This window comes from Babylonia areolata, chromosome 19 (genome assembly GCF_041734735.1).
Source record: "Babylonia areolata isolate BAREFJ2019XMU chromosome 19, ASM4173473v1, whole genome shotgun sequence".
NCBI classification, from domain to species: Eukaryota; Metazoa; Mollusca; class Gastropoda; order Neogastropoda; family Buccinidae; genus Babylonia; species Babylonia areolata.
The window spans coordinates 57315894-57340024 of NC_134894.1; the positions used below are offsets into that span (position 1 = coordinate 57315894).

Genomic DNA, 24131 nt, shown 5'->3' on the forward strand with positions numbered 1-24131 from the left:
CTGCCTTTTTACGGGTGGTCATTAACAAAAGCTATCTTAAGGTATCTTATTTGCATAAATGCATAATCCTTCAAGTCAACACTATGGTATCTTATTTGTGAAAATTGTTCAATACTTCAGGTCAGCTCTAATTTGGACACCTGAAATAAGCCAACATCAACATAATGTTTAATATACACTGTACAAAATAAGCTTACGGATGGTACTCATACTGTTTTTCTAATGTAACAGTCATATCTTCATTACCATTCAATACAAAGCTTGTTTCACAAGCGTGATACACCACCACTGACAACAAACAAACAACAAAAAGCAAGAAATTGACATTCTGAAATGAATGAAGACATCAGACTATTTCATTTCATCCATCAAGACCAGTTTTCAAACAAGACAGGCAATACAGAGAGACAGACAGACAGCCAGCCAGCCAGCCAGAGATGGAGACAGAGACAGAGACAAAGAAACAGAAACATAGTAAACAAAGTACCATAATGACAAATGTTGTATCTTCCAAATAAACTGAGTTTTACAGCAGAAAAAGAGACAGACAGATAGACAGACAGACAGAGATAGGGACAAAGATAGACAGATATAGGGACGGAGACAGACAGACAGACAGAGAATGAGAGCCCTGTGCCCAAGCAGTATGATTATCAGCTCTACAAGGGGGACAAGCCAGGGGCAGTAATGCAAATCCATGAAAAGCAAGAGCAATTTTTTTTTTTTTTTTTTAATACTTTTTTCTGACTTCATGGACATTCACTCCTATTTAATGGTGGGCTTTTTACGTGTGAGACCATTTTTATCCCACCATGTATGCAGCCACACACTGTTTTCCGGGGATGTGCATCCTGGGTATGTTCATGTTTCCACAAACCCATTAAAGACTGACATAGATTCAGTGTAATTAATGTAAGTATTTGGGATTGTTGTTGTTTTTATAATGTGCATACACATGGGAGATTAAGGCACTAGCAGGTCTGCACTTACACTGACCTGGGAGATCAGAAATATTCCCATCTTTAATTCCTCAGACTGAAAGTCGAACACGTTTCCCCCCTACAATATTGCAGTCATCAAAAATAAGAGCTGAACGAACTAGTACATAGCAAAATGCAAACTGAACACTTCTCAATCCACAGTACAAAAAAGACAAATCAGTTTTCAAATAATATGTCATCTGCAAACAGGAAGAAACAAGTAAAATAATACCCTCTAAACAGTGTGATGTCAAAATGTGAACCTCTGTTTACCCTATCAGCTGCCACTTTCAATTTCAATCCTTTGGATTAGATCTAGATCTTTTTTCCTCCGATACAGACTGGTGCTTTCTGCACCCATGAGTCCTCGATAAAGTATGTGCTGTTAAAACATGGATCTACCTCTGAAAACAAACTATATCTGAGGACTACAGTTTTGTTGTTTTTATTGGGGTTTTTGTTTGTTTGGTTTTGGTACACGAGATGCTTTTCGCAGACGAGGCAGCTCTGACAACTCACGCTGAGGAGGCACTCCAGCGACTCATCAATCGCTTCACCCAAGCATGCAGAGAGTTTGGCTTGACTAATAGTCCGAACAAGAACAAGAACAAAACTTTAATCTCCAGGCCTCCGGCCCCTAGAAAGAGGTCAAAAGTACACAATATGGTGATCACTCAGCCACAACAAAATGTAAAATACGTACTAACTTAACCTGTAGAACAAAAGTGCTTCTTGTGCATAGTAAATTAATTCTAACTTTCATCATTGTTGTCACAGAATTCCTGTCATATCTTCAGGGCATTAAATATATAAATGCATAGTTTACGAATACTGTAAACAGAACCATTCTTCATCAAGTGAACAAACGATTGACCTTCAGAGTTCAGATGTTTTTGCTGCAGGTTATTGTAAAGGACACAATTGTTTATAAAATGGTTTTCATCTTCGATTACATTACAACGTTTACATGCAGAAGACTAATGTCATGGGCCAGGACATGAGCAGCACCCTAAGCATGTCCACTGGTGACTTCACACTCGAGGTCGTGGAGGACTTCACATACCTCGGCTCCACCATCTCCAGTAGCCTCTCCCTGGACGCTGAGCTCAACAAGCGGATTGGCAAAGCAGCTACAGCCATGGCCCGCCTGGCAAAGAGGGTCTGGGTCAATCCCATGTTGACCATCAACACCAAGATGCAGGTGTACCAAGCCTGTGTGCTTAGCACTCTGCTCTATGCAGCAAGACATGGACCCTCTACTCTCGCCAAGAACGCAGACTCAACACATTTCACCTGCGCAACCTCAGGAGAATTCTGGGCATCACGTGGCAAGACCGTGTACCAAATAAGAAAGTCCTTGACCAGGAAGGCATCTCCAGCATGTTTGCACTCCTGACCCGGCGCCGTCTGCGGTGGCTCGGCCACGTCAGGCGAATGGATGATGGGCGAATCCCCAAGGACATCCATTATGGCGAGCTCGCCACTGGTTCCAGACCTGCAGGAAGACCTGTCCTATGCTACAGGGACCTCTGCAAACGAGACATGAGGGCAGGTGACATCGACCCAGCAGGTTGGGAGGTGGTGGCTGAAGACCGCAACAGCTGGAGAAGGACCGTGAAGTCATGTGTCCAGAGGAACGAGTGAAAGAGAGAACAGCACTGGGAAGAGGGAAGAGAGCGCAGACGCAAGAGGGAAGACTCTGTACCCTCTGAGCCACTGGGTGCGACTTTCAACTGCAACAGAGCCTGCCAATCCAGATTTGGACTGTACAGCCACAGCAGGCGCTGCAACTCAACAATCTGACTAAACCAGGTGCAGAGTTCCACTGTCTGCTGAGACAGATGGACGCCAACAACAAATGGGTTTTTGGTTTTTGTTTTTTTGTTTTTGTATTTGTTTCTTGTTGTTAATTATATCTGCAGAAAACACACAAGACCTTTTTTTTTTTTTTTTTTTTTTAATCCTTGTCCACACAGGGAATTTTATTCTTCTTCATTTTATTTTTTTCTAACTTTGTACATGTTTCTCATTGTGAATTAAGCCTGAAGACGACACACACATGCAAGTCTAAAATTCCGCTGTGTGTTCTGCATTGCCCATTAATTAATTAATTAAATAGAAACCTGCATTCTGTGATGTGTACCTGTTTTGGGGCACACCTCCACAACACCTGTAATCTTTTTTCTTTTCTTTTTTTTTGTTTTTTTTTTTTTTAGGATCCATGAAAGCTGGTTCAAGCAAGCCATGAAACTAATACACAGGTGGGGGAGTGTGTGGGAGATGGGGATTGGGTGGGGGTGCAACAGGATGAGAGGGATGGCATTATGGATATATATAAATATATATATATATATATATATAAACAGTGCATTAGGAATCTGTTAGGGATTTTGAAAATAATGGGTTTAAAAAAACATGTATATATAAAAAGTGCAGAGCGGGGTGGGGGGTTGGGGGGGAGGGGGCAGGAACAAAAAGGGATTAAAAACACACACATACACACACACTTATACTATCTATATGCCTATACTTTTAAATATATATATATATATATATATCTCCATCTATCTATAATATATATATATATATATATTTACACACACACACACACACACACACACACACACACACACACACACACACACATATATATACATATATAGAACCTGTAATGAAAAGTTAACTTTTTAGGAGAAAAAAAAAAATCAGTATCAAAGTAGTCAAATAGCAATAAAAAGTACACTAACAATCGATAAGCAGACACCTGAGAAGTGCCCATCACCACCATCACGGCTGAGATGTGTACCGTTATGTTTTGGTGGAAAAAAAACCATCTCTCTCTGTATACCTTACGTTCATCTGTGCTTGTAAGGACCGCATGATAAGCTGAGAAAGTGAGACGGCTGACCATGCAAGCAGAGGAGGGAACCGGGCAGTGAAAACAACCCATGGGTCTTAACAGACGAATGACTGACGCAAACAAAACAAACAAAAAAAAGTCTAAAAAAAATAACAAAACAAAATAAAGATAATAACACTTATTACAATTACAAGATAAAACAAAAGAGAGGCAAGGCCTTCAAGACTCACTTGTGATACACTTAAAAAAAAAAAAATCCAAGCTTTTTATGTATTGAGTTTAATTTCAAAATGTAATGTTTAAGATGAAAAAGATCAGTTTAAAGCAAATTAAGTCCCCTAGCATTAATTACAGATTAATTTCCCTTTTTTACCTCTGCACCAAAATGTTTGCAAAATAAATAAAACTTCCATGCTTAGCAAAAGAAGTTCCTGTTTGAACAAAAAATGATAATAATGACTGCTCTTGTTGTTGGGTCAGAATATCAGATCAAAGTGCCAAGTTCAGAGAATACAAAAAATAAAATATAACAGTAAATGCAGTTTGCATATAATTAGGCTTCATTTTTTATTTGTTTGTGCCCATTCCAGAGGTGCAATATTGTTTTAAACAAGATGACTGGAAAGAACTGAATTTTTCCTATTTTTATGCCTAATTTGGTGTCAACTGACAAAGTATTTGCAGAGAAAATGTCAATGTTAAAGTTTACCATGGACACACACACACACACACACACACACAGACAACCGAACACAAGTGAGTCAAAGAAGAAGCATGTTTCATAAATTCTTTCTAAAAGCCAGAGGAAGAAAAATAAGCACACACCACACAACACCCTGAAAGCTTTCTAGGGCATTTGAACTGTTCTCATGCCTAGCACCAGCAAACACAACAACGATGACCCGCCTTCCCAAGGAGACAAAACTTCTGTGGGTTGACATCATTTACTTCCAAAACTGATTCATAAAAGCTACTGCTCTTCAGACTCAGAAACTAAAGACTACAATTATAACATAACAAAGAAAGAAAGAAAACAAGGACGGGAAGCCAAGGATGAAACAAAAACGACACCGTGGTCCCAACGTTAGAATACTTTGGCTGTGTTCATTCAGTTAAAAGGTTTTTTTTTAAGAGAAAAGAACATAACGTTTGAAAACAATGATCACAATGGAATCAGCTTTAATAAAGCATACACTGCAATGATAAAGGCCCCAAGAGGAACGAAATGTTTCTACGAAATAATTATTGGAAAACCAGAAAAACCAAATGCCTGTAAAAATTGGGACTTGATTTTTGAAAACAAACTTGATTGGAAAAACATTTTTTTCAATTAAAAAAAAAAAAAATCCATGAGATAAGATTAAAATGGTTCCAGATGAAAATTAATTATCATATTCCTGTGACAAATTTGGTTTTGATGAAGATGGGAATACTCCCAGATAATATGTGTAATTTTTGTAAGGAAGAAAGAGATACAATTCTGCATTGTCTATGGGAATGTAACCATATACAACATTTTTGGAAGGAGATTTTGAGATATTTAAAAGAAGTGTGTTTACACTGTGATAGACTTAACCTGAATGACACACTGGTGCTTTTTGGACATAACAAAATGAAAACTGATGAATGTTTCTCATATATTTTATTGATAGCTAAATTCTGTGTATACAAATGTAGAATCAACAAAGTAAAACCAACACTACAAATGTTCAAAAAAGACTTCAAACAGGCATATGAAGTTGACAAGTATGCCTTTAACATAACTATGGAATATAATAAGTTTGTGGAAAAATGGGCACTTCATAACTGTTTAATACAAGATTAAGCTAATACAATGCTACCTTGGAATTTTGCCATGGAACATATATTGTTTTGCTGTCGTGGACAGTACTTAGAACTTAATTATATGCTTACCCTATACTTTCTAATGCACAAAACACATAAATTCTGTATCTGTAAACCCTTGTCTGAATAAAAAATGTAGAAAAAAAATGACACTTTGCAAATGTAAGATTCAATTCAAATTCAGTAGCATTCAGTATGATCAACATATCAACCATCTGAAAACCTAGATCATGGCATGATTCTGATATATGCTGGCATAGTAAAACCTAGATCATGGCATGATTCTGATATACGCTGGCATAGTAAAACCTAGATCATGGCATGATTCCGATATATGCTGGCATAGTAAAACCTACATCATGGCATGATTCTTATATGCGCTGGCATAGTAAAACCTAGATCATGGCATGATTCTGATATACGCTGGCATATTCAGCTTTTCTAAATGGGTTCAGAAGCATTAATAGCAAGACTGGTTGATACTCTGAAGCCAAAATCAGTTCAATACACTGGGAATGTAAAAAAAAAAAAAAAAATGTTTCATTTGGGTTGGAAGCACGGCAAACATCTGAAGACTTCATCTTTTCCTTACCTTACTTGTTTCACTAAAGTCAAGATAATTGTCTGAAATCATGGGAATGCAAATTACTGGTACTGACAAATCAAAATACAATATTTTTTTCACTCAAGTCAAGATAATTGTCTGAAATCATGGGAATGCAAATTACTGGTACTGACAAATCAAAATACAATATTTTTTCATTTAAGTCAAGATAATTGTCTGAAATCACGGGAATCCAAATTAAGGGCACTGATAAATCAAAATACAATATTTTACACAAAAGAACCGAAAAGCTTCCCTTTTACTTCAATTCAGGTGAACAGAACCAGGAGGAAGGTGGCAGAATGGTTAAGACGCTCAGCTGCCAATACAGAGAGTCCGTGAGGGTGTGGGTTCGAATCCCGCTCTCGCCCTTTCTCCTAAGTTTGACTGGAAAATCAAACTGAGCGTCTAGTCTTTCGGATGAGACGATAAACCGAGGTCCCGTGTGCAGCACGCACTTGGCGCACTGAAAAAGAACCCATGGCAACGAGAGTGTTGTCCTCTGGCGAAATTACGTAAAATGAAATCCACTTTCATAGGTACACAAATATGTAAGCATGCACTCAAGGCCCGACTAAGCGCGTTGGGTTATGCTGCTGGTCAGGCATCTGCTCAACAGATGTGGTGTAGCGTGTATGGATTTGTCCGAACGCAGTGACGCCTCCTTGAGAAAGTGAAACTGAAACTGAAACAGAACCAGCCTGAATGCAGAAAATATTGCTTACAAACAAGGATAACTACTGATTTCTCCTCCAAAACAAAACCCCAGTTCCATAAATAAATGTTCACAAAAGCTTTGCAACTTCTATGCTTTTAGACCTTCGCATAGCACAGAACCAATTTTACATTAAACAATTACTTTCAAATCAAAATTATTAGTAGTATTGCACAGGCAAACTCTCTTGTACCATTTCAAGTGCACTGTGTTCCGTACAATTTTGAACAAAACAGAATTTTTCAACCCCCAGAAACAGAGGTACACCAACATCTAACCTCACCTCACCCCCAACATCCAGTCCCACCCCATCTCCAGACTGCCACAGATATACACGCAAATTCCATCTCCTAGCTGACAGACGCATCCTGCCTCGTCTCCTCTAAAACTGACAGAAACAGTCCATGATATCCGACGGGCGCAATAGCCAAGTGGTTAAAGCGTTGGACTGTCAATCTGAGGGTCCCGGGTTCGAATCACGGTGACAGCGCCTGGTGGGTAAAAGGGTGGAGATTTTTACGATCTCCCAGGTCAACATATGTGCAGACCTGCTAGTGCCTGAACCCCCTTCGTGTGTATATGCAAGCAGAAGATCAAATACGCACGTTAAAGATCCTGTAATCCACGTCAGCGTTCGGTGGGTTATGGAAACAAGAACATACCCGGCATGCACACCCCCGAAAACGGAGTATGGCTGCCTACATGGTGGGGTAAAAACGGTCATACACATAAAAGCCCACTCGTGTGCATACGAGTGAACGCAGAAGAAGAAGAAAAGTCTATGATATCCCAAAACTGACCCTCTATTTCCAATCTTCTGGAAAGTTTGTATTTTATATCGCACTGCACCCTCAATCTGGTGAATGCATACCATCAGATTTTCCAGCAAAGTTAAGGTGAAATTCCATAGGCCTCAAAAACTATTGCGAGCTCACATGTGAACTTCACATTGAAAGAAAAAAAATTGTATCAACCTCTTTGTCATTGTGTAAATTCATAGAACCAAATTTCACTCGAACTTTTCAGACTTTTGCTTCGAGACTTTTCTTTTGCACAAGGGAGCAAAACGTTTGACTTCGCATACAAATTCTAACAATCTTTGGGCTGATCCCTTCTCAGCTGAGGAAGTATTTGTTGAGATCCCCCTCCACCAAGTATGTTACTTGTCCGTTCTTAGAAGTATGTATATCTTGAAGATATTTTGGCACAGATTGCTTGCTCTTATTGGACTGGAACCAGTTTTACTATCAAAACTGGCAGGTAAATTTTGCATCTATGGGTGGACAGCTCTTTTTTCTTGCAAATTTGGCACGAGTTTGTCACATGCTAATTTCACATCATTTTTCTTCGGGTCTTTGGAATTTATCCTTTACGAAGATGCTCAAAAAAAAAAAAAAAAATCATTCACCCATTCATCCCACCATTATTGTTCACACAAAACTTTAATATTTCCCATGAAAAAGATACCCAGTATCAAGACTCATTTCTCAGTTCAGACTATTCACATCTCAGTTACTGTTTTGGATTTTCATAGCAAAATGAATGTTTACAAAAATGTAACCAATAAACAACCAAGCAAATAAATAAGATAGGCCGCAAAAAAAAAAAATTAAAAAAAATGGCACAGCCTCAAAGTTTAACAAAACATCAAACTTTCAAGGACTTTAATCTGAAAGTAACTTACTTGGTTTGATGGCAGAGGCTTCAGGATGCAAATACTCAGCTTCGGCATTCTACGGTCACATGACAAGCAACAAAAATGATAATACAAACAAGGTTGAGATGGTCAATGCCTAAGAATGAACTTCCAGACAAGCCATTCCAATTTTTCTTCAGCCAGTAATGATGATGATGATGATAATAATAACAATGACAACAACAACAATAACAATAACAATAATGATAATAATAATGATGCTGAACAATTTTCTCACGGACAGGAGGAAACCTGTAAACTGCGATGTGCCGAAAACAGCAGTTCATCTTACTTTCTTAGTAGCTTCCCTTCCATGTTCACACACATGCTCTGAATCAGAATGTAACTGATACATCACAAGATCTCTCTCATCTTATAAGATGGGGTGGACAAAACAACAATAACAACAACAACAACAAGAGAGGCAAGGCCTTCAAGACTCACTTGTGATACACTGGAAAAAATATAACAGTAAATGCAGTTTGCAAAAAATTAGGCTTCATTTTTTATTTTTTGTGCCCATCCCAGAGGTGCAATATTGTTTTAAACAAGATGACTGGAAAGAACTGAATTTTTCCTATTTTTATGCCTAATTTGGTGTCAACTGACAAAGTATTTGCAGAGAAAATGTCAATGTTAAAGTTTACCACGGACACACAGACACACACACACAGACAACCGAACACCAGGTTAAAACATAGACTCACTTTGTTTACACAAGTGAGTCAACAAAAAGAAACTGAGAGAGAGAGAGAGAGAGAGTCATCAACTGCCTCTGTGCCTCAAGTCCAAAGCAGATGAGCTTGGGGCAGCTGTCACCTGGGCTATACTCATACCTGCACAACCCTGAACCTTCAAAAAAGAGAGAGAGAGAGAGAAAAAAAAAGTGCCCCCAAGACCTGTATGCAACTGAGGTGAAAAAAATAACAACAACAACAAAAAAACCCCTTTTGCCCTTATACAGTGGATGATAGTAATAGGAATGATAATAATGTGAAGGCACTATCCCCACCTTTAACTCTTTCCATACGAACGGCGAAAGAGACGACGTTAACAGCGTTTCACCCCAATTACCACCATCAAAATATTGCAAGCGGAAGGCTCTTATACTGAAGACGTGAATGTTTACAAAGAATACCACAATTCTGATGACGGAAGCTATAGGTTGGGTCATTCAGACACCCACTGGACATCCGAGGAGTCTGTATAGAGGAGAAGAGAGGACTGGCTGTACTGAGTGAGTTAAGAGCAGGTTCACTGCCCGTTACAGTAAAAAAAATATATATAGTAGAGCAGTTAGAAATTCACTTCACTTGAATGTGCCCTGATTATAATAATAATGACGATGATGATGATGACGATAATGATAATAATAATGATTACAATAAAATAATTAAAAATTATAATGAATGGCATTCGTATAGCGCATTTCTCTGTGCAAATCTAGCCTCAGTGCGCTGGCAGTGTTCCATTCAGACACAGCCATGCCGAAAAATGACTAACCACGCTAAGCCACACACACACACACACACACACACACCTATGAACAGAAAACAGTTCAAATAAACAGTGGAGAGAAAAAAATCACAAATACTCTCTAACTAGTAGCCTCAGCAACTGTTGCAATTCAGTCCCTCTTCATGTACCTTTGTCACATCTGACAGGATGCATTAAACAGCTCACTAGAGTGAAGTTAAGGCCCAACACTCGGCTTATATCACACAAGTTTACATTTGGGCCAACAGCAAAGTGAGAGCTGTATCAATGGTTTCTCCAGTCAGTGGGAAACCATTTACAGCTTAGTCTTTTGTGAAGGACTATGACTCTCAAACTAGGAGGCAAAATTGCACTGGCTCTTAGTGCTGCAGCCTTGTGGGCTAGATGGCCTTTGGGAACCATCCCAACACCGACTGTCCTAAAACCCTCTTGGCCGAGAGAATGGGGATGTACTTGAGCAAGAAACTCTCCACTATAATCAATTTCTAGCCCAAATAGTCGGAACAGCAGTTGCCTCCTCTGCTGTTCTGATGGTCATAGTCGGACACGACTGACTGTCATATATATATATAGAGAGAGAGTGAAGTTATGTGCACTTCACACTATCTTTTTTTTTTTTTTTTTGTTTTGTTTGTTTTCAATAAATTGTGTCAGTCTAATCACTTCAAAGAAGAAAGAAAAAGTTGAGTGCAGAAAATAAACTTCAGCATTCAAAGGTTAGATTCTAAAGCCCACACAAAAGCTAGGCTTGTGCACCTAATCACCTACACCACCAATGGATTAATCCGGTATCTCTCACAAACAAAACACCTTTACATAATCAATGAGAGAGAGCAAAACATGAAAAAATGTTGTTTTGTTTTGTACAGGTGTGTGTTGTTCCTACAGTAAAACCATTTTGTAACATCACAATAGTCACGTTTGTCAAAAATTCAAATGGATACACAGACTGAGTAGTTCAATAAGCATTAGACATTCAATATCAGTGCGTAGGAACATTTCAGACACTTTTTAACACGCCAGCACATACAGTCTGTTCTCTCTATCCCCCCACAGCACAACAGTCACACACACACACACACACACACACACACACACACACACACACACACACACTTTGATACAAAGTACTCTACTTCAGAGTGGACAACTACTTAATAATCATAAAATTGGTTGACTTTATATCTTAATCATGGTGCAGCATTGTCATTGTCACTGTTTTGATCAATTAATAACAATGCAAGTTGCAGGGGAACGGGAGGCTGTAAGAGGCAAATCATTTACGACTACATCTGTAATTACCAGTACCACATCTTTATCATCATGTGTCAACCAGAGAGCTAATTGGAACCCAGTTGAAGTTCTGGAAATTTAACAAACAATGAGGCCAGGAGATGAAAATGATTAACAAATAGTGAAGAGTGGCAACTCTCTCCATTCACAAGGTACACAACTCCAAATCAGTGCTGCTTACGCTACCGATTCAGCTAATTAACAAATAGTAAAGAGTGGCAACTCTCTCCATTCACAAGGTACACAACTCCAAGTTAGTGCTGCTTACGCTACCGATTCAGCTAATTAACAAATAGTAAAGAGTGGCAACTCTCTCCATTCACAAGGTACACAACTCCAAGTTAGTGCTGCTTACGCTACCGATTCAGCTAATTAACAAATAGTAAAGAGTGGTAACTCTCTCCATTCACAAGGTACACAACCCCATGTCAGTGCCTCTTACGCTACCAATTCAGCTAAAAAACTGAATTGGTAGCATAAGCATCACTGACTTGGAGTTGTGGACATGGTGAATGGATCGAGTTACCCTGATTTATGTTCATTTTTTACATTATTCAAGCTCAAGACTTCCATGAACAGAAAAAGAAAAAGAAAAAAAAAAAATTCTATTGCGTAGACTTTTCATAAATACTGTGATGTCCGATAGAGTTACCCTGATTTATGTTCATTTTTTTACATTATTCAAGCTCAAGACTTCCATGAACAGTAAAAAAAAAAAAAAAAAAAAAAAAAAAAAAAAAAATCTATTGCGTAGACTTTTCATAAATACTGTGATGTCCGATAGAGTTACCCTGATTCATGTTCATTTTTTTACATTATTCAAGCTCAAGACTTCCATGAACAGTAAAAAAAAAAAATCAAAAAAAATTCTATTGCGTAGACTTTTCATAAATACTGTGATGTCCAGACCTTGGATTTGCCTTCTGTAAACGTGAAACTGCACCACTAATATTATGAAGCCCATTACACGGAGCATCTGGGTAATAAACCTGATGACCAGAACTTCAGAAAAAGCAAACTGGTTAGGGGTGAGAGGAGGGGGGGCGAGGGGGGAGGAACGCAAGTGGTATCACAGGAGAAGCATTAAAATGGTAATTACAAGTTACGTTTCAGATGATCTTTTACTAATCTTTGACTATGTGTTTATACATATGTATGTGTACATAACTACATACATGTATATGAATGTGTATTGTGTGTGCGTGTGTTTATGTAAGTTTGTGCCTGCCGATGTGTGCGTATGTGTTAGGATAGCTGTTAGATACACATGTATGTTAAAATGTATGTATGCAGTGTGTGTGTGTGTGTGTGTGTGTGTGTGTGTGTGTGTGTGTGTGTGTGTGTGTGTGTGTGTGTGTGTGTGTGTGTAGTCACATTTTGGTGTGTGTATGTAACATAGATATAATGTTTTATGTTAACAAAAGCGTTTTTGTAAAGCACCTACAGCAGATTTCTGGATAGTGTGCTATATAAGTATCCATTATTATTATTATTACTATTATCTTTAAGAGGAAAAAAAAAGGCAAGTAAATAATTAAAACAAATACAGAAATCATGTTTTATTTCAGTCTAAATGCACAGAGTAAGTATCTGTTCAATGAATCAGAAAATGAGCGCAGCAAGGAAAATCACCACAGTCAATACAGATTATACGCAAATGGCTGATGCAGTTTTACCTCCCGACATTACCAAGCTGAAAACATGCACACTCATCCACTGTACATACATGTGTCCGTTTCACCCAGCCACCCAGGCAGTCCCATAAACATATACAAATGCTACGCAGATGGTCCAAAATTCATGTACGCACATGCATTCGCGCACACACGCGCGCGCACACACACACACACACATACGTGAGCGTATACACAAACGATTTACACATGAACACATAGCACGTTCACACAAGCACGTACATGCCCACATGTCAAACATATACTCATGCCAGCATGTCTGCAAAATAATGTAACACACACACACACACACACACACGAGTGCATGCATGTGCGTGCATGTGTGTGTGTGTGTGTGTGTGCATACGTGCGTGTGTGCGTGCGTGCGTGCGTACATGCATGCGGTCACAAAACACACGCACACACAAAACTGGGAAATGAGGCAGAACACTTCCACTAACACTGACAGATTATCATCAAGAGGAGGTCAGAGGTCACAGGTCAGAGGAGGAAGGTGGCAGAATGGTTAAGACGCTCAGCTGCCAATACAGAGAGTCCGTGAGGGTGTGGGTTCGAATCCCGCTCTCGCCCTTTCTCCTAAGTTTGACTGGAAAATCAAACTGAGCGTCTAGTCTTTCGGATGAGACGATAAACCGAGGTCCCGTGTGCAGCACGCACTCACTTGGCGCACTGAAAAAGAACCCATGGCAACGAGAGTGTTGTCCTCTGGCGAAATTACGTAAAATGAAATCCACTTTCATAGGTACACAAATATGTAAGCATGCACTCAAGGCCTGACTTAAGCGCGTTGGGTTATGCTGCTGGTCAGGCATCTGCTCAACAGATGTGGTGTAGCGTGTATGGATTTGTCCGAACGCAGTGACGCCTCCTTGAGAAAGTGAAACTGAAACTGAAACTGAAACATCAAGACGAAAGAAGCCAACCATGCCTTCCCTGCACTGAAACAGTCACTGATGAAGCCTGTGATGCCCACACCCTTACACACACAGGTCAGTCCAGATTATTCATTTTGACTGAAGCCGACCATTCCTGACTACACTTGATAAGCAATACTGCTATAAACATGGTCAGTCCAGTGCACCAGGAAGCCATAATATTGCTTAATTGCTGTGATGTATCTGTAACTTACCTCTGACTCGTCGTTCATGATTTCATACACGTCATCCCTGGGCATGTTTTCCGGCTGAAACAAGATTCAAATTGTCAAAAAGAAACCCTGTCATTCTGGCAAGCAAGCACACACACACACACACACACACACACATACACACACACATACACACACACACAACACACATACACACACACACACACACACACACACACACAACACACACACACACAACACACATGCACACACACACACAAATACCCATGCATGCACACAGACACCGGCGTTTCTGTTTCAGTTTCTCAAGGAGGTCACCGCATTCGCCACAGTTGCTAGGCATATATGCCCTGACAGCAGCATAACCCGAATGGGCTAGTCAGGCACTTGAGTGCATGCAGACACATTTGTGTAGCTGCCAGAATGGATTTCTTCCACAGAATTTGGCCAGTGGGACGATACTTAACATTGCCATGGGTTCTTTTTCCAGTGTGTGCCAAGTGACATGCTGCTGCATGCTGCTCACAGGAAACGAAGTTTTTAATAATAATAATAATGGATACTTATATAGCACACTAGCCAGAAATCTGCTCTAGGTGCTTTACAAAAACGCTTTGTTAACATAAAACATTACATCTATGTTACATACACACACCAAAATATGACTACACACACACACACACACACACACACTGCATACATACATTTTAACAATACATGTGTATCTAACAGCTACCCTAACACATACGCACACATAGGCAGGCACAAACTTACATAAACGCACGCACACACAATACACATTCATATACATGCATGTAGTTATGTACACATACATATGTATAAATACATAGTCAAGCACAGCTAACGCAAAGGAAGTGGACCTGCCACAATTGAACTTACTGCTGAGGGAAAAGGTGAGTTTGGAGACGAGGTTTAAAAGATGCGAGGGAATCAGAATGACGGAGGTTATCAGGGAGTTTTTGTCTCATTCAAATGACTAGACGCTCAGTCACTTAATATTGCCATGGGTTCTTTTCCAGTGTGCCAAGTGACTTGCTACTGCATGCTGCTCACAGGAAACGAAGTTTTTGTCTCACTCAAATGACTAGACGCTCAGTTTGATTTTCCAGTCTTCTTCTTCTTCTGCGTTCACTCGTATGCACACGAGTGGGCTTTTACGTGTATGACCGTTTTTACCCCGCCATGTAGGCAGCCATACTCCGTTTTCGCTGACATGGATTACAGGATCTTTAACGTGCGTATTTGATCTTCTGCTTGCATATACACACGAAGGGGGTTCAGGCACTAGCAGGTCTGCACATATGTTGTTGACCTGGGAGATCGTAAAAATCTCCACCCTTTTACCCACCAGGCGCCGTCACCGTGATTCGAACCCGGGACCCTCAGATTGACAGTCTGACGCTTTAACCACTCAGCTATTGTGCCTGTCAATATTTTCCAGTCAAACCTGGGGGAGAAAGGGCAAGAGCGGGATTTGAACCCTGACCCACATGGACACTGTATTTGCAGGTAAGTGTCTTAAAACCATTCTGCCGCCTTCCTTCCTTCTGTCACAGGCACACATTCACACACACACAGAGACAAGATGCACATATTCACATCCATACACACACACACACAAAAAAACAACCAAACACTCACAGACATACACATTGCACACACAACACATGCACACACACACAAACACACAATTACCCCCTCCCCTCAACACACACAAAAATCACACACACCCCCACCCCTCTCCCCCTCCGCACACACACACAATCACCCACACACACAGGCACCACCACCACCACCACCCCCAAACACACACACATACAATCACCCCCCCACCCCCACACCACCCTCAACCAACACCCCCTCCCAACACACACACACACCCCAAACACCCCCCATACACCTCCCCCCATCCCTCCAACAAACACAACCGCCTCGCACCCCCAAACCCGCCTCCTCCACGCCCCCCCCCCCCCCCCCCCCACACACACACACAATCACCCCACTCACAGCGTGCTGAACAGGACGCTTTGGCAACTGTGGGGCAGCAGCAGCAGCAACAGGAGGAGGTGGGGGAGGCTGGTGGGCGTGTGAGTTCATGTACGATGGTCTCTCTGGCGCTGGCCGGTCCATTCTGGGAGGCCTGGGAGGCGGAGGGGGCGTGTTATCCTGAGGGGCTGTACGAAAACACTTTGTTGTTAGTTTCTTCTGGTCAGGTCACTATTCTTCTTCTTCTCCTTCTTCTTCTTCTCTTGTGTGCATGTCTGCCAAACGCATCCGTCCGTACGTGTACGAGCACATGCAAGCGCGTAGAAGCGTATGTTACCCGTGCGCTCGCACACACACACACACAACACACACAAACCCATGCACATGTATAGAAGCATACGCACAAACACACACACACGCACACACACATACGAACACCCGCATGCACAACACACAAACCCATGCTCATGTATAGAAGCACGCGCGCGCACGCACACACACACACAAGCCCACATTATGCAAATATGCTAAATAAATTTTCTAAAAACTAAATCATAACAGTTAATGACAATGCTAAATTGTATAAACTTGCTTTATTTCATTGAGTATTTGTACCACCTACAAGTGAATTATAAAAATTCAACACAGATGTTGGAACATCATTCTTTTTTCTTTTTTTTTTTTTTTTTTTTAAGAGAAAATACGTTTTGTAGTTTTATAACAATCTGGATACTTTGGGCATTTCATGATAAAATGAAATTCATCTCCACTGACATCTCTATTATGTTCCTTACAGATTTGTAATTCATGTGGTGTAGTTATGAGTACCTGTCAATTGATTAGGGAATTGCCAATAAATATATTTCCCATTGCACAGTTTCTAAACACTGGTTGTTGTTTTTTATTTTGGTTTTTTTGGTGGTGTTTTTTTTTGCTGCCCCATCATCTGCGCCATTTCAGTGGCATTACTTCCACGCTGCTCATTTAGATTCCCCCATACACGGCCACACCCGGGTTCGTCCGCCACAGTTCCAGCATCAGGGAACCATCGATGTTAGGTCGCCATGAGACCACACACCAGAGGAGACCCTGCACTGCTTTTGAGTCACTTCAGTGGTGTTCGGTGGTGCCTGTTCTGATTCAACGTACATAGGACACCACCTACTAAGCCCTCTACTAACGACAATAATGGCTTAGTCGTGGAGCCAGACTGAGTGAGCGTCCCCCCCCACCCCAGAGTGGAGACCGCCACCACATCCCTCAAACAACAGCCCTCCACTGGGGTTTTTTGCTTGTTTGTTTTTGCTGTGGGTTTGTTTTGTTTTTTTTCCCAGTTATCTGTCTCTGTTCCCTGGAATTTTTTTCTCTCTCTCTTTACAGTGAGAGTCTATGTTCACTGTGTGCATTCAAGTGATCTTATGGAGTCTCCTGTCGGTCCGACGGATGAGTAGGCAGGCAGGCTTTTCTGTCGGTGTGTGTCCTCATATGGGAGAAGAGGCCCGATTCTGGATGCGCAGCACTTCCCACAGGTGTTGCAAGGGAAAATGTCTCCAGAAGTTGAGCCCTGCTTCCTTCGCTCACGCTTCTCCTTAATGGCCAGCGTTTTCTTGTTTTCAAACGTCTTCATGCCACTAGAGCACAGCATCCTCCAGCGACAGCGGTCAAGGGCATCAGTTTCCCAGGAAGCGATGTCTGTGTCACAGGCTTTGAGGTTTGTCTTCACTGTGGCTGTGTTCACTGTGTGCATTCAAGTGATCTAAACCCCTCAAAACAGCCTTGTCATGCAGTCCCAAACCAAAATGGACCTCCATAGCAACATTGTCATCGTCATCCTCCTCCTTCATCATCATCATCAATATAAACAAAACAGTCTCAAAGTCTGTGTCCCTCATGCCCTGCTCTCATGGTGACCTCAGTTTCGATACCCCTCCACTTCCATGCTTGGGGTGAGTCATGTCAATGTCTTCAGTGTCGGCAGATTCATGGGGGGCTGTTGTTTGAGTGACGTGGTGGCGGTCTCCACTCTGGGGGGTGCGGGGGGGGGTGTGGGGGGAGACACTCACTCAGTATGGCTCCGCGACTAAGCCATTATTGTCATTAGTAGGGGGCTTAGTAGGTGGTGTCCTAAGCACATTAAATCAGAACAGGCACCACTGAACACCACCGAAGTGACTCAGCAGCAGTGCAGGGTCTCCTCTGGTGTGTGGCCTCCTGGTGACCTAACATCCATGGTTCCCTGCGGACTGCCGACGCTGGAACTGTGACGGAAGAACCCTGGATCTGGCCGTGTAAGGGGGAATCTAAATGAGCGGCGTGGGAGTAATGCCATTGAAGCGGTGCAGATGATGGGGCAGCAAAAACAACAACAACAACAAAAGTATGGCTGCCTAAAGGGCTGGGTAAAAATAACCCAAAAAAGAAAGCCTACACACAGAAATAAATGAACATGAGGGCTGTAGCCTGCAAATGCAGGAGAAATAACCCTTGAATTTGATACCTACTGGACAATTCTCTTTTTCAATCTTTTTTTTATTTTTTTATCAAAATCAATCACACAGATGAACTACATTCAACTGTATGCACTGACATACTTAATCCACCATTTAAACATTATCCAAAAAAACCCAAAAAAATCAAGAAAAAAAGTTGACCTCACATTAATCACAGGTGTGAAGAGATCCTAAAAATCTATTGTCAAATCAACCATGAATTGCAAGGTGTTGTTTTCAAATAAAATACTTTCTGAAACACTAAAATACTCACAGCAAGAGGTCTAGTACTTCCATTTACATTAACACCATCTAAGAACTCCACACCACATTTAGAATCGTTACACACACACACACACACACACACACATGCACACAAATATTAATTTTCACAAAACATACTCCAAAACAGTTTCAAAACTTGTAGGAATGAACAAATCATTTTATAGCAAAAAAAAAAAAAAAAAAAAAAAAAAAGTGCAGAAGCAATGGAAATACACATTCTCTTGCAACACTTTCAACAAAACCCGGAACAAATCGGGGAGAACCGTGACTAAACAATTGGCAAGAAACACAACATAAATACATTAAAAAAAAACTTGACAACCAAAACAACAAAAAAACAGCATGTGGAGGGGGTCAGGAAGGGGGGGGGGAGGCGTGGGCGTGGGAGTGTGGGAGGGGGGGGGGGGGACTACAAGGAGAAAAAAAACCCAAAAAGGTTGAAAACCAATCCAAGTGCCAAATAAAATGAAGGATGCATACAAAAAACAAAAAAAAATCAACCCAACTTAAGTACCAAATACCGTGAAGGATGTATACAACAACAACAACAACAACAAAATAACTGACTGGATGGTGCACATACAACAGAATGGTGAGGTTCTTCATGTGCAGTGTGGACTAGGCTGGCAATGGGGAAACAGGAACAAGAACAGTGTCTGTCACTCGGGGCCCAGTTTGAACAATTAAGCATCAGCATCATGCAACGGTTGCAGCAGGGGCTGGGTCGTGCGAGCGACCTTTGCAATGCTAAGTCTGCTGGGTCGTGCGAGCGACCTTTGCAATGCTAAGTCTGCTGGGTCGTGCAAGCGATCTTTGCAGTGCTAAGTCTGCTGGGTCGTGCAAGCGATCTTTGCAGTGCTAAGTCTGCTGGGTCGTGCGAGCGATCTTTGCAATGCTAAGTCTGCTGGGTCGTGCGAGCGATCTTTGCAATGCTAAGTCTGCTGGGTCGTGCGAGCAATGCAATGCTAAGTCTGCTGGGTCACGTGAGCGATCTTTGCAATGCTAAGTCTGCTGGGTCACGTGAGCGATCTTTGCAATGCTAAGTCTGCTGGGTCATGTGAGCGATCTTTGCAATGCTAAGTCTGCTGGGTCACGTGAGCGATCTTTGCAATGCTAAGTCGGCTTTTGTGTGATGAAGGTTCCGGACTTAGGCAACATTCTTAACGCTAAGCAAATCCGCACTGCTAAGTCTGCTTTGTGTGATGAACGGTTCCGGAGTTAGGCAACATTCTTAACGCTAGGCAAATCCGCACTGCTAAGTCTGCTTTGTGTGATGAACGGTTCCGGAGTTTGGCAACATTCTTGACACTAAGCAAACTTAGCGCTGCAAAGTTCACCCACACAACCCACCCCCTGAAGCATGAAGCTGCTGAAGGATGCCTTATACGTCAGATGTTACACTATGAAATGAAATGAAATTATGGTGCTTAGAGCCTCGCCGACCACTAAGCCCATCTCAAGGCAATCGCCACATTAATACCTACTACAAGGGTAAAAAAGCAAACAATAAAAACAAGTCACCACTTTAAGCCTTCCACTCAAAGTTTAAAAAAACCTTCCGTAGTTTAAAACCTTCAAATCTGATTTAAAATGTTCACTTCTTTCAAGAAGTCCATCAGCGCCCACGGAGGGGCATCGCGAAACAAGGTCTTCAAAGAAACCGCCGTGTAATGTCTGTGTCTAACGTCATGCAGATCCCAACAGTCAAGGAGCACGTGTTTCACGGTGAGAGGCTCATCACAGGGATTACATTGAGGGGCCTCTTCCCCATTCAACAGGTAAGAATGAGTAAAAAAAAAAAAGAAAAAAAAAAGTGTGCCCCGCATGCAGTCTGCACAGCACAGATGTTACACTATGAAACAGCATTGTACAGCATGTGTTCAACACACACTTGTCACCATGGGTGCGTGTGGCAGGGCCAGCTGAGCAGGTGCTCTACTTGGAACTTCATCAGCTAAAATACTGGCTTGTCAAGCACTTGTGAAATGCACATAAAGGACTTGTGTCCTCTTCCATCGGACAAGCAAAAGCTCCGAAGATGTATCACATAAATTTTGGTGGCCACGGTATGGATCTGTTTAAGTGTTCGATTTGCTTGGTAAGCAAATCCTGCCACCTTTCCTGCCATCATAGTGTTAGAAATATACAAAATAGTCATACACATAAAATGTTACATGTCTGTCTGAGTGTGTATGTGTGCGTGCCTGAAACCTGACTGAATGACACAGGAAACGAATGATGAGCACCCAGTGGCAGCTGTCAGTCGGCTCTACCCAGGTAGGCAGCCTGTTGTGCAAGCGATCCAGTGTTTGTAAAAAAAGCTTAGAGCTTGGTCTCCAACCGAGGATAGGTGTTATATACGTATCCATATCATTCATTCATTCATCAGGAGGAGGACAGGCTACACCTGGAGACAGCTGGAGCACCTGGCACAGGACTGGGATGGCTGGAGAGCACTGGTTGGTAGACTATGTCCCAGACGGGACATCTTCTTCTGCGTTCACTCGTATGCACACGAGTGGGCTTTTACGTGTATGACCGTTTTTACCCCGCCATGTAGGCAGCCATACTCCGTTTTCGGGGGTGTGCATGCTGGGTATGTTCTTGTTTCCATAACCCACCGAACGCTGACATGGATTACAGGATCTTTAACGTGCGTATTTCATCTTCTGCTTGCATATACACACGAAGGGGGTTCAGGCACTAGCAGGTCTGCACATATGTTGACCTGGGAGATCGTATAAATCTCCACCCTTTACCCACCAGGCGCCATCACCGTGATTCGAACCCGGGACCCTCAGATTGACAGTCCAACGCTTTAACCACTCGGCTATTGCACCCGTCAACCAGACGGGACAACAGACAAAGGTGAGATGAGGTGATGTCGAAGAATCTGACTTCCTCGTACAGTTTTTTTTTCATCTCATAACTTCCAAGGCTTCTGTGAACTTTCTCCTTGCGCTTGCTGTTGATGTCTTGATCGGTTGATTTTGATTTTTTTTTTTCTTACAAAATCTTGCAATCAGCAGCTTCTGTGCATGGAAAACATAGTGTTGAGAAAAATGAGGTGGAATAATCCAATCTACCCAACATCTGTGAAGCACCATCTGCAATACACCAACGCCAACGGCCATACCACGTTGAAAACACCGGTTCCCGTCCGATCACCGAAGTTAAGCAACGTCGGGCCCGGTTAGTACTTGGATGGGTGACCGCCCGGGAACACCGGGTGCTGTTGGCATTCCTTTCTCAAGGCCTGACTAAGCGCGTTGGGTTACGCTGCTGGTCAGGCATCTGCTTGGCAGATGTGGTGTAGCGTATATGGATTTGTCTGAACGCAGTGACGCCTCCTTGAGCTACTGAATACTGAAAACTGAAACTGCAATACACATGACACAAGAACTAAGTCTTCCTTATCGAAGGAATGCCACCAAAACACCAGAAGCTTGAGAAAAAAAAAATCTCATGAAGAAACTGAAAAGTCACACTGCAGTAAAAATCAAGGATTTGCAGGTAAAAACTTTTTTGCTTCCTTGTTAAAAGCATAAACATTGTCATCACCACCATAAATGTGAAACATCTTTCAGTCAATGAGGTAGAATTCCCTCTTCTCGTTAAATGAAAAGGGTAGAACACAAGAAGACTGCAAACAACAGACTAAAATTTCATTTCAAAGAACAGGAAAGAACCAAGAAAATACAGAGCTTTTTGTATCTAAAAATGTGAAAATTAACAGAAAGTGCACAGTAAAATTACACAGTTATCTAAAGGAGCAATTTTCAATTGATCAGTACAAAACAAACCATGGCTGCAGATCAGCTTCCAACATCATCCCATAGGATACAGCATGCACACCACTTGTTTATTCAATTCCTGAACCATTCCATTTTGATAAAGGGTGCAACAGCAGAGTGGTTAAAGCATTGTACATTCAATCTCAGGGTCCACGGTTCGAATCCCAGTCACAATTCTTGGTGGGTAAAGGGCGGAGATTTTTCCAATCTCCCAGGTCAACAGATGTGCAGACCTGCTAGTACTATGACCATCAGGACAGCAGAGGAGGCAACTGCTGTTCCGACTATTTGGGCTAGAATTTGATTATAGTGGAGAGTGTCTTGCCCAAGTACATCCCCACTCTCTTGGCCAAGAGGGTTTTAGGACAGTCGGTGTTGGGATGGTTCCCAAAGGCCAACTAGCCCACAAGGCTGCAGCACTAAGAGCCAGTGCAATTTTGCCTCCTAGTTTGAGAGTCATAGTCCTTCACAAAAGACTAAGCTGTAAATGGTTTCCCATTGACTGGAGAAACCATTGATAATGAACCCTATTCATGTGTATACGCATGCAGACAATCAAACATGCACATTAAAAGATCCAATAAACCTTGTCAGCGTTCAGTGGTTTATGGAAACAAGAACACACCTGGCATGCACCAAAAAACAAACAAACAAACAAAACTGAGTATGACTGTCTACATGTCAGGGGTAAAAATGGTCATGCACATATAAACCCCACTCGACGGGCGCAATAGCCGAGTGGTTAAAGCATTGGACTGTCAATCTGTAGGGTCCCGGGTTCGAATCACGGTGACGGCGCCTGGTGGGTAAAGGGTGGAGATTTTTACGATCTCCCAGGTCAACATATGTGCAGACCTGCCAGTGCCTGAACCCCTCTCGTGTGTATATGCAAGCAGAAGATCAAATATGCACGTTACAGATCCTGTAATCCATGTCAGCGTTCGGTGGGTTATGGAAACAAGAACATACCCAGCATGCACACCCCCGAAAACGGAGTATGGCTGCCTACAGGGCGGGGTAAAAACGGTCATACACATAAAAGCCCACTCGTGTGCATACAAGTGAACGCAGAAGAAGAAGAAGAATAAACCCCACTTGTTTCTACGAGTGGCCACAGGAGTCACAGCCCACAAACGAAGAAGAAAAAGAAAATTCCGTAATGATGTAACTACTAATAATAATGGAAACTTATATAGCACACTATCCAGAAATCTGGTCTAGGTGCTTTACAAAAACGCTTTGTTAACATAAAACATTACATCTA

The 24131-nt window shown here is 41.8% G+C and overlaps 1 protein-coding gene and 1 non-coding gene across 5 annotated transcripts in view; one reads left to right on the plus strand and one right to left on the minus strand.

The window, feature by feature from the left end:
* The window catches only part of LOC143293882 (uncharacterized), a 79248-nt gene that overhangs the window by 23429 nt on the left and 31688 nt on the right, over positions 1-24131 (minus strand). For 3 of the 4 annotated variants that reach the window (XM_076605218.1, XM_076605216.1, XM_076605214.1), the window contains 4 exons: positions 16321-16487; positions 14314-14367; positions 8689-8737; positions 6278-6309 (listed from right to left, as the gene is read on the minus strand). In XM_076605218.1, coding sequence (XP_076461333.1) covers positions 6278-6309; positions 8689-8737; positions 14314-14367; positions 16321-16487 — 302 coding nt within the window. The remainder of the gene's footprint in view (positions 1-6277; positions 6310-8688; positions 8738-14313; positions 14368-16320; positions 16488-24131) is intronic. The other variant, XM_076605217.1, reaches the window with a different exon arrangement.
* LOC143294408 (5S ribosomal RNA) lies at positions 22196-22314 on the plus strand. The gene has a single exon (XR_013056897.1). It is a non-coding gene; the product is annotated as a 5S ribosomal RNA (ribosomal RNA).